At 53.1% G+C, this 14,031-nt stretch overlaps 1 protein-coding gene across 3 annotated transcripts; it reads left to right on the top strand.

The window, feature by feature from the left end:
* Window positions 1-850: 850 nt before the first annotated feature.
* On the top strand, window positions 851-10,938 carry EVA1B (eva-1 homolog B). Of its 3 annotated transcripts, none has more exons than XM_063140429.1 (3): window positions 851-1,198; window positions 5,786-5,871; window positions 9,173-10,938. In XM_063140429.1, the coding sequence occupies exons 2-3, from the start codon at window positions 5,805-5,807 to the stop codon at window positions 9,586-9,588; spliced, it is 483 nt and encodes a 160-aa protein (XP_062996499.1). In that variant the 5' UTR covers window positions 851-1,198; window positions 5,786-5,804; the 3' UTR covers window positions 9,589-10,938. The 3 variants fall into 3 exon arrangements, with proteins under 3 accessions (XP_062996499.1, XP_062996497.1, XP_062996498.1); XM_063140427.1 differs by lacking the exon at window positions 851-1,198 and adding an exon at window positions 2,516-2,628; XM_063140428.1 differs by lacking the exon at window positions 851-1,198 and having other exon boundaries at window positions 5,683-5,871.
* Window positions 10,939-14,031: the final 3,093 nt, after the last annotated feature.

Genomic DNA, 14,031 nt, shown 5'->3' with positions numbered 1-14,031 from the left:
CTGGTCCCCAGGTTAAGGACACTGCAGATGTGAGGCAAGAAGATCTTGCATTTTGAAACCTGGGTTTGAAAAACGTGCTAAAACCAGAGATCTATATGTTTTGGGGTTTAAAAACAAACTAGGCTACAGCAGGGAAAACTTCCCCAAGGGGCAGTCCAACCACTACCCCCCCCCAAACCACACCTTGGGGCACACTGTTCATGGCTTTCTCCATCTGTCCAGCTGGGCATTTACCCTCCCCTTGCCAAAAAATGGGCTCCTCCCATTTTGGGTGGGCTGCCAGGGCGCCACCACTTAGTGGCAGAACCAGGAGAGGTGCGAGTGGCAGCAACGCACCTCTGAGCCCTGTGCAGAGAGCAATCCCCACCCTCCCCTAGTTGGGACTAAGGGGGGGGCAGGCCCCCAGCAGCGCCTCAATTGCAGCCTTGGGCCGCTGGCTGCCCCTGGGGCTCAGGGCCAAACCGGAGAGGCCAACAGAGCGGCTTTCTCGCCCTGCTGACAGAGGGCTGTTTTTCTAGCCCGGCTGTGCAAACACACCCAGGGAGTTCGGATGCCAACTCCAGCCCAGCCTTGGGCGGTGTGTGTGTGGGGGGAAGGGGGGATTCGACGGAGAGAGGGGCTTTTGTGCGGGCCCCTTTGATCCGCCCTGCTTCCAGCGGACCGAGAGGGCCTCTCCGACAAACACCGCAGGCCCAGGGCGAGCCTTTTCCTCGGGAACTTTCCAAGGGCTGGCCCTGGCAAGCCGCGCGCTCCGGACCAGCCTCTGCCTCCTTGCCAGCGGGCCCTCTGCTGCCCCGGGGGTCGTGGCCCGCCCCATCCCGGACCCGGAGGAACAGGAGGCCCTCTCTGGACGCGACTCCAACACCCCCCCTCCGCCTCCCTCTCTCCCTCCCTCCCTCCGTGCAGCCCGGGCTTCCTGCTCCAGGGGAGGGGGCGGATTCGTCGCGTCCAGAGGGAGCCCGGCTGCGCCTGACATTGGCGCGCTGTGCGCTTCCAGCTGCACGGAAGTGAGCGGCAGTTTCCACTCGCAGCTCGGGCCAGCCTGCCTGCCTGCCTGCCTGCCTGTTGCTGCGGCTGCCGTGGCGAGCTCCCACCCCGGGGCTCCCCCCTTCCCCCTCCGCCTCCCAGCCGCCTTTCTTCTGCCCAGCGCGGCATGGAGCGAGAGCAGCGCTCGTGAAACCGCCCCGATCCCGCGCAGGTAAGCCTCGGGCAGTTTGTCCTGCGCCCTGGCGACTCTCCGGGGCATCCAGGAAGCCCCCTTTGGCTCCCGGCCGTTGCGGCGCCCCGTGGGGAGTCTGGCTGCGATCTGGGGCGGCGGCGGCGGATGTGTGCCTGGGAACAGGGGCCCGCCGGCAGGCGCCGCCACACGGGGCTGACTGCTGGGTTCGCTAACGTCTGGACCGGCTTCCAGGGCGTCCGCAGCGGGTTGCGCTCGCCCCGCACTTTGGAGCGCGCCCGTCGGCCGGGTCTCCGCTGCTTCACCTCAGTGCGTGGGTGATGTGGGCATCCCGTGGGCGTCAGTTCCGTAGGGTGACCGTCTTGCAACGGAAATCGCCCCAGCTCAAGCCAGCTGGGCGGCCACCCTCAGGCTCTGCGTCCCAATCTTAAATGAGATGGGGGCTGATTGTAGATGCTCAGTGGTGGAAAAGCGCTCTCTGCACATGCTCAGAGGCAGGCGAAAGTATTCGATTCTAGTGCTACGTCTTGGCAATTGGAGTTGCAGCTCCAATCAAGCCCTTGAGTGAGCTGCACAACAGCCTCTTGAACTAGCATTCCCAGTGCTATGTGGAAAAACACACTTTGAGAGGAGGGTTTTGCCTCTTCAGCCAAAGCTGGATTCACACAAGTCCTTTTCTTCCAAAATGCCCGCAGCCATGTAACTCACCCTTGGCTTTGATGTTCCCACAAACAAAAGTGTCTGTTGAAATTGATAAACTCCCTTCATGAGCTCTAAGCTGTTTTTCTAATTTCCTTTTTACGGCAACATTTGTGGTGGTGGTAGGGTGTGTGTGTGTGCAAGAGAGAGTGGGGTGTCTCTATCTTTGACTGCCATGAAAATGGACCTCCTTTTCCTTCCCTAAATACGTGTGTGCTGGCAGTGTCCGCACTAGTATGTGAGAGGCGCTCTGTGCATGCTTTTGTTTACGCTTGCCTTTATTGTTAGCGAGCATGTTCCAAGGATGGATCCTACCATTCAAAGCCCGATCTCCAGGGCTCAGCTGAAGCTCAGGCTGTTGCCATGTCTGGCTTCTGCTGGTTTCTCCCCCTCCCCCCCCCCCCCCGCGCACTCTCCCGCCCGCCCTGCATTCCTGCACTCCTGGTTCCCTTGCCGCCACAGGCCAGGCAGCCAACGGTCAGCCAATGTCCTAGCCCTGCTGGGCCATTCAGCCAGCCCAGAAAACACTTCAGATTCCCCTTGTTCATTCCCAGATTCATCCTATGTAGCTCAACAAAGGAGGACGATTGCAGCTTCATGCCAGCCTCCTGGAAAGTACCTCTCCGGGCCCAGGGTCCTTAACCATCCATCTTTTCCTATTGGAACTTTGAAAAAGGAAACAAAATGGAGACGTGTTGTTTTTATTATAGAACATCCCTGAAGATTCCACTGTTAGCTAGAACAAACCCAAAGTAGGATGTTGTGGGGCATGGGCACGGTCTGCCCCAGGATGTGTCTAACTCTCACACTCCAGTCGGACACCAATGGTTGTGATTATGAACACGCCTGTGAACTAAAAAAGGTGTTTCATCCTCTGGGCCCAAAGACCTCCCTTTTAGTTTTGAGTTTTGCAAGTATTTCTGACAGCGTTCCCTTTAACAGCCTTTTCCACCCTCCTGTTTCCTCTGTACTGTTGGGTACGCTGAGTGTGTGCATCTAAGCCACGGGCAGCTCTTCTTTTTGGCAGAAGTTCCAGCCTCGCGCCCTCTCGTAAAAAGCCGTTTTTACCTCTGCTAGCATGTAAATAGTGCTTAGCACTACATGAGGAGCTGCATAGGATGCTGCTATGGAATGTCCCCTGCACCTCCCCAAGTGTTGTAAGAGGTGAAAACTGAGCAGTAGGCCAGCAGCAGCAGTATTGTGATGGCCCCCTTCTTCCCCCCCCCACGCTTGCAGGGGAGTCAAATGCACACACACCTAATCAGCAAGGGAGATGGTTGGGCCTGTGACTGGGGCGGGGGGGGGAGTGGGGGGGTTATGTGTGAACAGGACACGCTTTGCATGTTAAGGAGGGGTGGCGAAATCCCCTCTGCCCCCTTGCCTGGCCCTGGCAAGGTGCCCAACCCAGTTTAGTTGTCTGGTTCTCATCAAAGAGTTCTGGGGCTTTGGGAAATCTTGCACTCATGAACTGGGGAGGGGGAGGGCAAGGGGGGCATTTGCCTGCATGACCCCTGGAGGCTGGTAGGGATGGACTGGGTGTCTTCATAGAGCATGGATCATCTAATCGAGCCTGTTTCCTCGAAGGGGATGCTTTCTGCCTACAGTGTCCCTTGAAAGTGACTCGGCCGACCCCTTCTACAGCCTCTCTGAGCACTGAGGGTCTCTTACATTTAGGGAGTTCTTCCCCAACAGCTCTGGCAGTGTGCATGGCATTTGGCTTCATAACCACAAGAAATGTCCCTTAACCCAAAGTCCTGTCAATCTACAGTTTAGCAGTAGAGGAGAAGGAGAGGCAAAAGCAGCAAAGGATCAAAGAGAGTTGTTCCTCCTCCTCCTCCTCCTCCTCCTCCTCCTCCTCCTCCTCCTCCTCCTCCTCCTCCTCCTTTCTTTCTTTTTCAGACTTTTGGAAGTCCTTTCTGTAATGTTCTTTCTTCCCTGCTGATCTCCCCTGTTCGCTCTGCCTTTTCTTTGCCTTCTGTTCTGGCTCCTTCAGTTCCCTTGTAGGCTCTCTCTCTCTCTCTCTCTCTCTCTCTCTCTCTCTCTCCTCCTCCTCCTCCGATCCAGAAACTGAATGCAGAACTCCAGGTGAGGCAAAGCCAGGGCCGAGTAAATGGGGGCATCCTGACTACTAGACATAAAATCCTGTTGGTGGGAATCAGCTCCCATTAGGTACCCTTTCTCTCCCTCTCTTTCTCTGCTGAAGTAGCAACCTTCCAGGTGAAGGGAGGTGCATTGTATCTGAAAGCAGGGACTTGCAGCTCTGGGAAATCTCTAAATAAGAGGTGCCACAGAAGCCGCTGTGCCCTCGGAGCTGGGACCCCTGTTCCCCCAAGCCACAATGCGTGGGAGTTACAGCTAGCCGTTGGAGGATGGCACTCTGTGTGTATTCAGAGGGCTGTTGGTCGTTCCCATGTTCTGGGACTCGGTACTGATGTCGGACCGCCAATTCAGCCAGCCAGGCTGGGCCATGCTACTTTGCCTGGCTGCCTAAGACTGCAAATCAGAATCCTTTTCTGTTTGCAAATGCTTCGTGAACTTGTGCCTTCCTGTCATTACAGTCATCCCTGTTATACTGATGGCTTTTGGGACTGGGCCCTTTAAACGAGGGCATCCGTGGTGGTGGTAGTGATAGCGATAGCCCAGCACTTTAAAGTCTTCATACCCTTTGTCTCAGCTACAGCTTGAACCCCCGGCTGCGCAGACCCAAGTCCAGCCCTCTACCCACCAGATCCTTCTGTCCTCTGCTCCTGCTGCTCAAGGGACTCCAATTGCCACCACCACCCCCTGCTTCCACACTGGAGCATATTCTCCAGCACCATCCACCCCCAGGGGCTCCGCAATGTTATTGGCCCTGCCATAAATAGACGTGACCTGGAGGACAGGCGAGTGGTGCCAGCGCTGGGGGGGGGGGGCAGAGGAAAAGGAAGCGTCCGGTCTCAAAAAAGCAAGCTGTCTTCCCACCACGGAGGATGAAACTTCCCCTGACAGTGGCAGGAAGTCTCCCACCCCCCTCTGGGATGGGGGGGGGAGAGGAAAAGCTTGCGCCACAGTTCACAGGGCCATGCACAGCCATAGCCTAAACACTGGAGCCCAAGGCATGCTAGGGCAATGCGCAGCAGACAGAGGGTTGAGTGGTGTGATGGAGCCCCGGTTTGAAGCTCTGTTCGGCTCTGTGAAGCTCAAAGGAGTGGCCTTGGGCAAACCCCTCTCTTGGCCTGACCTGCTCTGCAGGCTTACTGAGAAGAAGCGACACATCGGGGTTTTTTAAAGTCTTCCGCAAGCTGGAAAGAGTCATAGAAAATGCTAAGCAGCTGCTGATTGTCTCCTCTGTCCGATTCAGTGCTGGGCACAAATGGCGAAGTGCCTGTCTGGCGTGGAGGCAGTGGGGAGGGGTGGCTATCACAGGGCTCCCTGGCTTGACTTGGCTTCCTCTCCCGGAATCCCATGACAGGTCTCGGGGCCTGAGAGCAGCCAGGACACTTGTGCTAGTTAAAAGGGAAGCTATTCTTGGGAATGACCCTGGCCTCAAAGCTCCTTTCATTGATCATTTGTAATCATTTCAAATACAAAATACAAAAGGGAAGTCTGTTTTGTGCCCGACATCCCTTAGGAGAGGCATCCAAGGAAGTAAGCTAATACATCTCCCCATTTTGGGATACTTTTGGACCCCACATGGAATACAGGCCAAGGGGTGTGATTTTAATATCTCTCCAAGGACTTTGGGCCCACAAATGCGTTGTTGTTTTTAGTTTTAAAATGGCAGGAGATTACAAGCCAGCTAACTGGGTGAGGGCAGTGTGAGGCTGGTGGGAGAGCGTTTGGGGAGCTCCTCCGTCAGAAGACATTGGATTGGGGCAAAAGCCCACCTTTTCCCAAGATGGTGATGACACCACTCACTCCTTCTCCTAGGTACCGCCAAGGAGTTGCCATGGAGACACACAACCGGGAGATGGAGCTACTGAGCAACAGCATTGCAGCCTATGCACACATCCGAGGTGGGTTGGGAAAATGGGGAAAAGGCTTGGGATGTATCTGTGTAGTTGGCAGAGAAAGGAGGCACCACTGAACAGATAATGAACGAAAGACTTCTTTAGGGTGGATTCCTGCATTGAGCAGGGGGTTGGACTTGATGGCCTTAGAGACCCCTTCCAACTCTACTATTCTATAATTCTATGATTCTATGACTAGCTCTGGGGCTGTTGAAATGGTTAAAATCTTTAATCGTTCTTATTCATATGCAAAATTCTCGACATTTTGGATTTGTTGTAATCCTTCCTCAGGAGCTGACACTGGAGACAGGCTGCTGAAAAACCTGTTCCTGTATGCTGGATATTTTGGGGAGTTTTCTTCTCTTCTGAGCATAATTACGAGCCAAAATTCTTTTGAGTAAATGTAGTTCATCAGTAGAACGCTCAGAAGAGAAGGAAGCTGACCAGCAAAAGCAGTATTGCACAGTCTGACCCCACAAAGAGTCACTTTGGGGTGAAGGTGAAAATTGACCTTGTCCTCAGCAATTGCTCTTTGTAGTAGTCCCAGGTCTTTTGGTTTTCTTTTATTTTCAAAATGGCAGCCTCCATGTTTCTTCCTGTTCCTAAAGAAGGATGGAACTGTTTGCCTCCATCTATATGTATGCTTTAAGGCGGATTCTTGCATTGTCTTGATGGCCTTAGAGGCCCCTTCCAACTCTACTCATGATTCTATATTAAATAATGCAAGGCTAAGTGTTGGGGAACATAGGAACCTGTGCACTGGGCAACTTTGTCTTCTCTTCTTCTTTCTAGTGGTGCTCCTTTCTATTTCCCTCATGAAAACAAAGTTGCAGAGAAAAATGAAATTCTCGTGACAGACGACAGATCATGGCCTGGTAGTTAACTGTCAGACCAGAGCAGTTTATTTTAAGGAGGTGAAAATGAGACGGCTGTGTTTTATAGGCAGAGTGTATAATGTTCATATTTGATAAATGATCACCAGATTGGTTCTTCTTTTATACAGAAAAGCCTCTTTTAGCTCAATATGCCAGGTAGAGGCATCGATTGACATTATAGATATTTAAGTGTGGGGCCAACATTTATTTTATTTTATTTTATTTATTACATTTTTATACCGCCCAATAGCCAAAGTTCTCTGGGTGGTTCACAAAAATTAAAACCATTAAGAACATAATAAAACATCCAACAATCTAAAAACCCAAATACAAAATACAATATAAAAAGCACATTTGTGCCCATCCGGATATAAAAAGCACATTATTTTCAGCTTACTTAATATTAACCAAGTTATTTTGAGAAAAAAACTTCACATTTACGATAAATAAAAACGTTTACAGTTTTAAAATCTGATTAAAATAATTGATCCCCACACCCACACCCCCGTGCTGTGAAGTGTGAGGAGAAATAGTCCACGGACAGATGGTGGCAGCAACCAACTTTTTAAGCATGGCGCAAAGGAGTCCATTTCAGGTGCTGTGCCTAAAGGGATGGCTAGATTGCCTCAGGTGAGCAGTCTGTGACAGTCCTAAGTCATGCAAACCCTCACTGGACTTTCCGTGTAAGCAATGCCATCTCTGGTGTGCTGCCTCCTCTGCCCTATGAGAATCTCCTAGACCAGCCTTCCTCAACCTGGGGGGCTCCAGATGTGTTGGACTACAACTCCCAGAATGCCCCAGCCAGCTGGCTGGGGCATTCTGGGAGATGCAGTCCAACACATCTGGAGCGCCCCAGGTTGAGGAAGGCTGTCCTAGACTGAAAGGCGTTTTTTAAAGAATAGATATGCTTATCGAAGGATTGACGATGTCATAGAGGAGGTTTATAAGTAATGCCTTAACATGAAAGAAAAAGAAAAATGTTCTTTCCAGACCGCTTGTTCTGCAGCTACTACGGTTGTTATTGTCACAAATGCAGCAGAAAGCAATTCTGATGGGTGAAAGGGACCTTCACTCAAATGAGTCGTAATTTGTTTCCCACTGGTTTTTCATGAGAACACTATTAGTTACTGAAAATCTCTTTTTGCATGTTCCAAGGGACCGTATCCGTCCCTTTCCTGCAGGAAAGTGCTATCTCCAGTATTTGAGGCAGTAAACTGTGTACACCAGTTGCTGGGGAACATGGGTGGGAGGGTGCTGTTGCACCATGTCCTGCTTGTTCATCTCTGGTCGACGGCTGGCTGGCCACTGTGTGAACAGAGTGCTGGACTAGATGGACCTTTGATCTGATCCAACAGGGCACTTCGTACGTTCTTCAGTAGTTCAGCTGGTATACCAGTGGCCACCTCTCAACTGCGTTATTTGTTTTTAATTAACAAAATATCAAAACCGTCAAAGAGTACCTTGGTTCTAGTCCCCACTAGGCCATGCAAGCTGACTGGGTGACTTTGGACCAGTCACAGATTCTCAGCCCAACCTACCTCACGGGGTTGTTGTTATGAGGATCAGAGGAGGAGGATTACGTACGTCACCTTGAGTTCCTCGGAGGATATAAATGTGGGATATAATTGCAATAACTAAAATTATACAATGCTTATACAAGCCTCGTGTGGCGCAGAGTGGTAAGCAGCAGTTACTGCAGCCGAAACTCTCCCCACGGCCTGAGTTCGATCCCAGCGGAAGCTGGTTCTCAGGCAGCCGGCTCAGGTCGACTCAGCCTTCCATCCTTCCTCAGCCTTCCATCCTTCCATCCTTCTGGGTATCATAAAATGATACCCAGCTAGCTGGGGGAAAGGTAACCACGACTGGGGAAGGCAATGGCAAACCACCCCGCTCCAAAGTCTGCCAAGAAAACGTCAGCGAAAGCAGGCGTCCCTCTAGGAGTCAGTAATGACTCAAGTGCTTTGCACGAGAGGTTCCTTTCCTTTTTTATACAAACTACACAATCAAAAACATCGGAGAAAGTCAAAAGCTATACAACTTTGTTACGTCAGATCTTTTAAGTTGTCTTCCTGCAAGACCCACCTCAAACATCATGTCAACCCAAGAACATTATTCCTTTCCCACCTCCCCGTCCATTCTATATTGTCAGTACTGACCCACATTTTCTGTCTCACTGCTTAATTGATGGGATCTCTGTTCTTTTTCCAGTGTTTGGCTATTAACATTCTGGCTGTCATTAAGAGACAGTAGATTAACTCTGTTGCTTGCAGAGTTGATTAATAACCCAATATCTCCACCAGAATCCAGTAGGGACCCCCACCCCTGCACACACTAACAATTTCCTTTCGTTAGCCTTGCTTTGAATCTCCCAAAGACTGACTCGGTGATCTCAGGCTCCATTTCTCATCCTGCCCCTTGCCTGTCTTGCCTAGATAATCCTGAGAGCTTTGGCCTGTACTTCGTGCTGGGGGTGTGCTTTGGCCTGGTGTTGACGCTGTGCCTGTTGGTCATCCATATCTCGTGGCAGCCTCAAACCATCCCCCCGAGACCCCGCAAAAGCCTGCGGGACTTAAGTGAGGATGAGGAGGAAGATGACGAGGAGGAGGAAGACGACACTGTTGACCACGTGGTAGCTGAGCCAGCGTTGGCCATGACAGAGCTGCCTTTGGAGCCCCACGGCACACCGGATGGGACTCTCACCGTCAACGTCTTTGCCTCAGCAGAAGAGCTGGAACGCGCCCAGCGCCTGGAGGAGCGAGAGCGGATCCTCCGGGAGATCTGGCGCAATGGGCAACCTGATATCCTGGGCAGTGGTACTGGTACCATCGGTAGAGTCCACTACTATTGATCCACCTGCTCCCTCACCCACACATGGTGGGCCACTACCAACCTGTGGAACTCCTTCTTGTGCCTCCCTAAGGGCTTTCTGGGTGACCGTGCCAGCAAACATTTAGCACAACCTGCCCTAAGAGGCAGCTGATTTGCATGGTGGGTGGGAGGCAAGAGAAGAGGTTTACCTGAAGCCACAGGGACAAGCCACGAGAGGAGCCCTCAGGGAAAATACTCCGTGAACTCATCGGAGCGGACCGCCAACTCAAGGCCTGCACCACCCCTTTCCCTCCACTTCTGGTGACACCTTTCTCTGGCACCATCCACGTCTGTGGGGAGAGAAGTGGGTGGCCAATGAATGTGAAGCAATGTGGCCATATCCACAGCTGGTACCCCCACCCATGTTTACATGTGAGGACAATTTCTGTGCAGGGAGCATGGCCAAGGGGGCGCAGCTGCATCTATGGGGCAGCAGAGAGGCACAGCATGCAATGGAACTGAAGGAGGGGGGACGGATGAAGGAGGGGAGATGGGCCAGAGATCCGGTCGGCCTGCTGGTATCAGTCTGCAAGATGTACAAAGGCCACGTTCATGAGCCAGAAGGGCCTGCCCAGAAGGAATGTGGGTCTAGTGGGGAGGAGAGTGTCTTTGCCACACCTCTGGGCTGAGTCAAAAGGAAGAGGCTTCCGCCCTGTCCTGCTTCACCACAGCCACACCAAGGCAGGCGGGCAGGCCAGGAGCTGTGCCAACGGCCCCCACTCTGCGTCTATCTCTTCCCCTGGCTTTCTCATGATGTGACGGTTCCCTGGGGAGCTGGGGACCCCTCTGTGCCTGCCCCGCCCCGCCCCATCCCATCCGGATTGTTTCCAGGAGCTTTGTGGAGGAGCAAGCACCAGCTCCGGTGGCCCCCTCCCCGTTGAATTGTCCATGAGCAGCTCTCCTCGCCTTGTCCCCTCTCCAAGGTTGATGCAGGGCTGGGGCGGCCCTCTTCCAGGCCCCTTCACATGCGGGTGGGCTGGGGGAGGGGAGTGGCAGGCCTGTGGATGGGCCTTCCCAGAACACCCACCACTGCCTGCCTCCTTTCGCCCTGCAAAGCCGTTGGTGCGTTGGCTGCTCATCAGGACTGTGGGGTGCAAACTGGACTAGTGGGCCTGGAGGCTCCTTCTCCAGGTGGGAAGGGTAGGGGTGGGGGATTGGCAGCTCTCACGTGGCCGCCTTGAAGGGCTCCTCTCTGCCTGGAGTTCACCTACCCCAGGGCGGCTCTTTTGGCTTCATGTGTGCCTTTATTGCCTATAGGACCCTGTGTGCCTGTTATAAGCCAATAATGAGTTGTGTAAAAATGTGCCTTACCTTTTATAAAGCAGACTCATTCCAGTTTCCCACAGCTCACCTTGGTGGTGGTAGTCCAAGCCCCCGTTGTCTCCTTCAGTGGGGTTGCTTTGTTGACTTCTTTTTCTAAAAGTGCCCCACAGCATAGAACGGGGCCAGCTGGGTGGTGGCTCATTCAAAGGGGTGGTGATAAAATGTGCTGTGAGTGCATTTTTGCAGCACAGGCTCTTTGTTCCAGTCCTCGTCCTGCTACCCCCCCCCCCCCCGCCCCACAACCAATGTGGAGGTTTTGATATTTCCCTGAAAAGGCCTATGCCTGCTTGCCCCGGCTCTTCTTTCTACCGGAGTGGCCTCCTGTGCCATCTCCCCATGCACCACAGCTTGGGGGATCTTACGAATCAATTCTTTCTGTGGGAAAGCAAAGCAATTCTCACGCTCTTTCCCAACTTTCAGCCCCGCCAGCCTTGCACAGATTTCCCTGGGCTTAATTTTGGAAGTCGGAATGGACGGGACTCGTTTGCTTGGGGTCACAGCCCCCATCCAGCACCCTCCATACTTCTCCCCCAGGGCTGGGGGTGGAGGGGGAGGGTGGCTTTTGTCTCTTAGCTGCCGGGGAGTGGGTGGGGGTGAACGGAAGACGGGACCGTTTCCTGACAGCGCAAGCAGCTCTAAATCCAGTTCTTAAGAGTGCATTTTGTGGTTAGGGAAAGCAGTTCGTTTCCCCATCCAAAAGAACAGCCACCCCTGACCTGCCAGCTTCTGGCCCTGTTGGCAGACTGACGGCCTGTTGAGGGATGTTTGGGGTCACTGTCCGTGGGGCAAAGAGGCCTCAGAAGATCCGCCTTCCTGCTTTTCACCTCCCCCTCCTTAGTGCGGTGTGATAAAAATAACCCATCCTCTCCTCCTGCCTCCTCTTCTAATTGGAGCCAGATGTTTACCAGATGTTTTCCTGCAGGCTAAGGGGGCCGGTCAGGAGGCTGCTTGGAATGCAGGGGAAGGGGTGTTGGGGGGGGGAGGAAGCTGGCGGGTAGAGGCTGAGCTTTTGGGGTGAATGCCGGTCCAGCATCCTTCTTGTTCCCGTCTGTGAAAAGCAAAATCTGGGCTTCTGTTTTTGAATCTGGAGTGCAGAGGCCACTGCGGGTGGGTCCCCCACCCCCCCGCAGCTCAAGTCCACCATCCTCAAGACACCACATTTGAATCTATGCGACCCGAGGAGAAACTCTTTTGCATCCGCCATGTACACACACACACCTATCTCACCCCACACTTTTTCAGGGTTTGTGGTGCACAATTCTCTGTGGAGGGGTGGCACTTGAGTCAGCTGTCTGTAACAGAGGCTGGGGTGGGGGCGGCTTGAGAGGGTTTTCCTAAAGCTCGGTGCTGTTCTTGGCTGAGCTGAGCTTTGAATTGAAGCTCTTGCTTATGAACACCCACAGACAGTCCCTCTTTTCGCCCCCCATCAAGGGCTGCTTCTCACACACTGCTGCTGAAAACAAGGCTTGCTCTGCACAATTTCATGTATGTGTGTGTGGGGGGGAATCACCATAAGGGTCCCAAATCTAGTTCTTCTCCGAAGCAGTATCCTCTACCTGGTTGTGACAGAGCAGAGCACTGAAAGGTTCCGGCTAAGTGAATTTCTGCCCTTTCTTGTAGGGGAAAAGCATCTTCGCCCAAGCAGCATCAACATTTCTCTCTCTTCCCCCCACCCCCTGCATTATGTGTTCATGTGCGCTATGAGACCCACACTCGTCCTGGCTAGGGGACCCCCTGCCCCCTTCTGTGGCTAGAAGAAAGGGACCCCTGGCACCCCAGGCTCTGCAGTTTTCAGGATGTTATTGGGGGGTGGGGGGACCATGACATGCAAGCTGACATAAAGCCAGTAGCGGTTTGGTGTGTAGTTGTACCTACCTTGACGGAAAAAGGGAAGCTAAAACTTCAAGGAGTCTCTTCTTGCTAACCATAAACCAGCTGAAAGGTTAAGAAGGCCTCCTTGGAGCGTCAGTCTGTCTGTCTACGCCCAACCTGCAGCACTGGGTGCCCGGCGGATACTCCTGGTTGCCATTTCATCCCTAGGAGGATCCAGGTTTCCGCCTGCAAGTGAATCTTGCTCACAGAGTTGCTTGTAAGACGACTACTTATCAAAGCAACAGAGGCATATTTTGGCACCTTAAAAACTAGCAGCCCTGGCACGGGAGGAGTTTTTGCAGCACTTGCTCCCACCAGTACATGAAGTGGCAGAGAGAGGCGGGGGGGGGGGGATGGAAGTGGCCATGAAATGCAACAAGTTATGGCGATTCAGTGTAAAGCTTAACTGCATAGACACACTAAGCACAGTGGCTGTTACTTTGGCTATAGAAGACATAACCGAAGTAAAGAGTAGGGCTGTGCATAGGACCCCCGAACCAGTTCAGATCCCGATCCGGAACCAGATCCAGAGCGAGAACCAGAGGTCCAGATCGATATTCGGCCCCCATTTTGCCTCCCTTCCCCACTTACTTGCCTCTGCGGTGGACGGTGGAGGCAGGTAAGTAGGGAAAGGGGGACAAAATGGGGGGTGAATAAGCCCCCTCCCCCCTTACCTGGCTCCAAAGCTTCGGACTAGTCCGAAACACTTTGGGCCGATCCAGACCTCCCCCAATCCACTCCAGAACCGGGCTTCAGAGGTCCGAATCAGCCTGCTCCACTTCGGATCCGGGGATCCGTAACGGAACGGAGCACACCCCTAGTAAAGCGAACTCCAAGTAGCTCGATGTAGAAGTGGAGGGTGGCTGCTGGAAGCCGCATCCCTTCCAGGAAAGTGGGCTATGCATGATGTAACAGCCATGATCAAGAGCTCCATCAGACAAGTGTTTTATTGCACGCTTGTTACAGGGCACTCACGGATTTTCACGGGTCCCTCTCACCACCACGACATCTGCCTCCTGCCCCTTCTAGCCTTCGTGTGACAAAAGAACACCCCAGTAAGTCCGACTTATTTTTAAAGACGGAAGTTGCCGCTCTCTCCTGCTGTGTGCAGGAGAAGCAGCGGGATCAAAAGGGGGCACTGTTGTTTACTTCCTCTTTCGAAAGAGGAAGTAACGAGGGACAAACTCGCAGGCGGAGAAGTGACGGTAAGCAAACGCGATTTCCCCTG

Source organism: Elgaria multicarinata, chromosome 13 (assembly GCF_023053635.1).
Source record: "Elgaria multicarinata webbii isolate HBS135686 ecotype San Diego chromosome 13, rElgMul1.1.pri, whole genome shotgun sequence".
In the NCBI taxonomy this organism is placed as follows: Eukaryota; Metazoa; Chordata; class Lepidosauria; order Squamata; family Anguidae; genus Elgaria; species Elgaria multicarinata.
The sequence above is the reverse complement of the archived record's forward strand: the minus strand, read 5'-3'. Positions and strand labels throughout refer to the sequence as shown.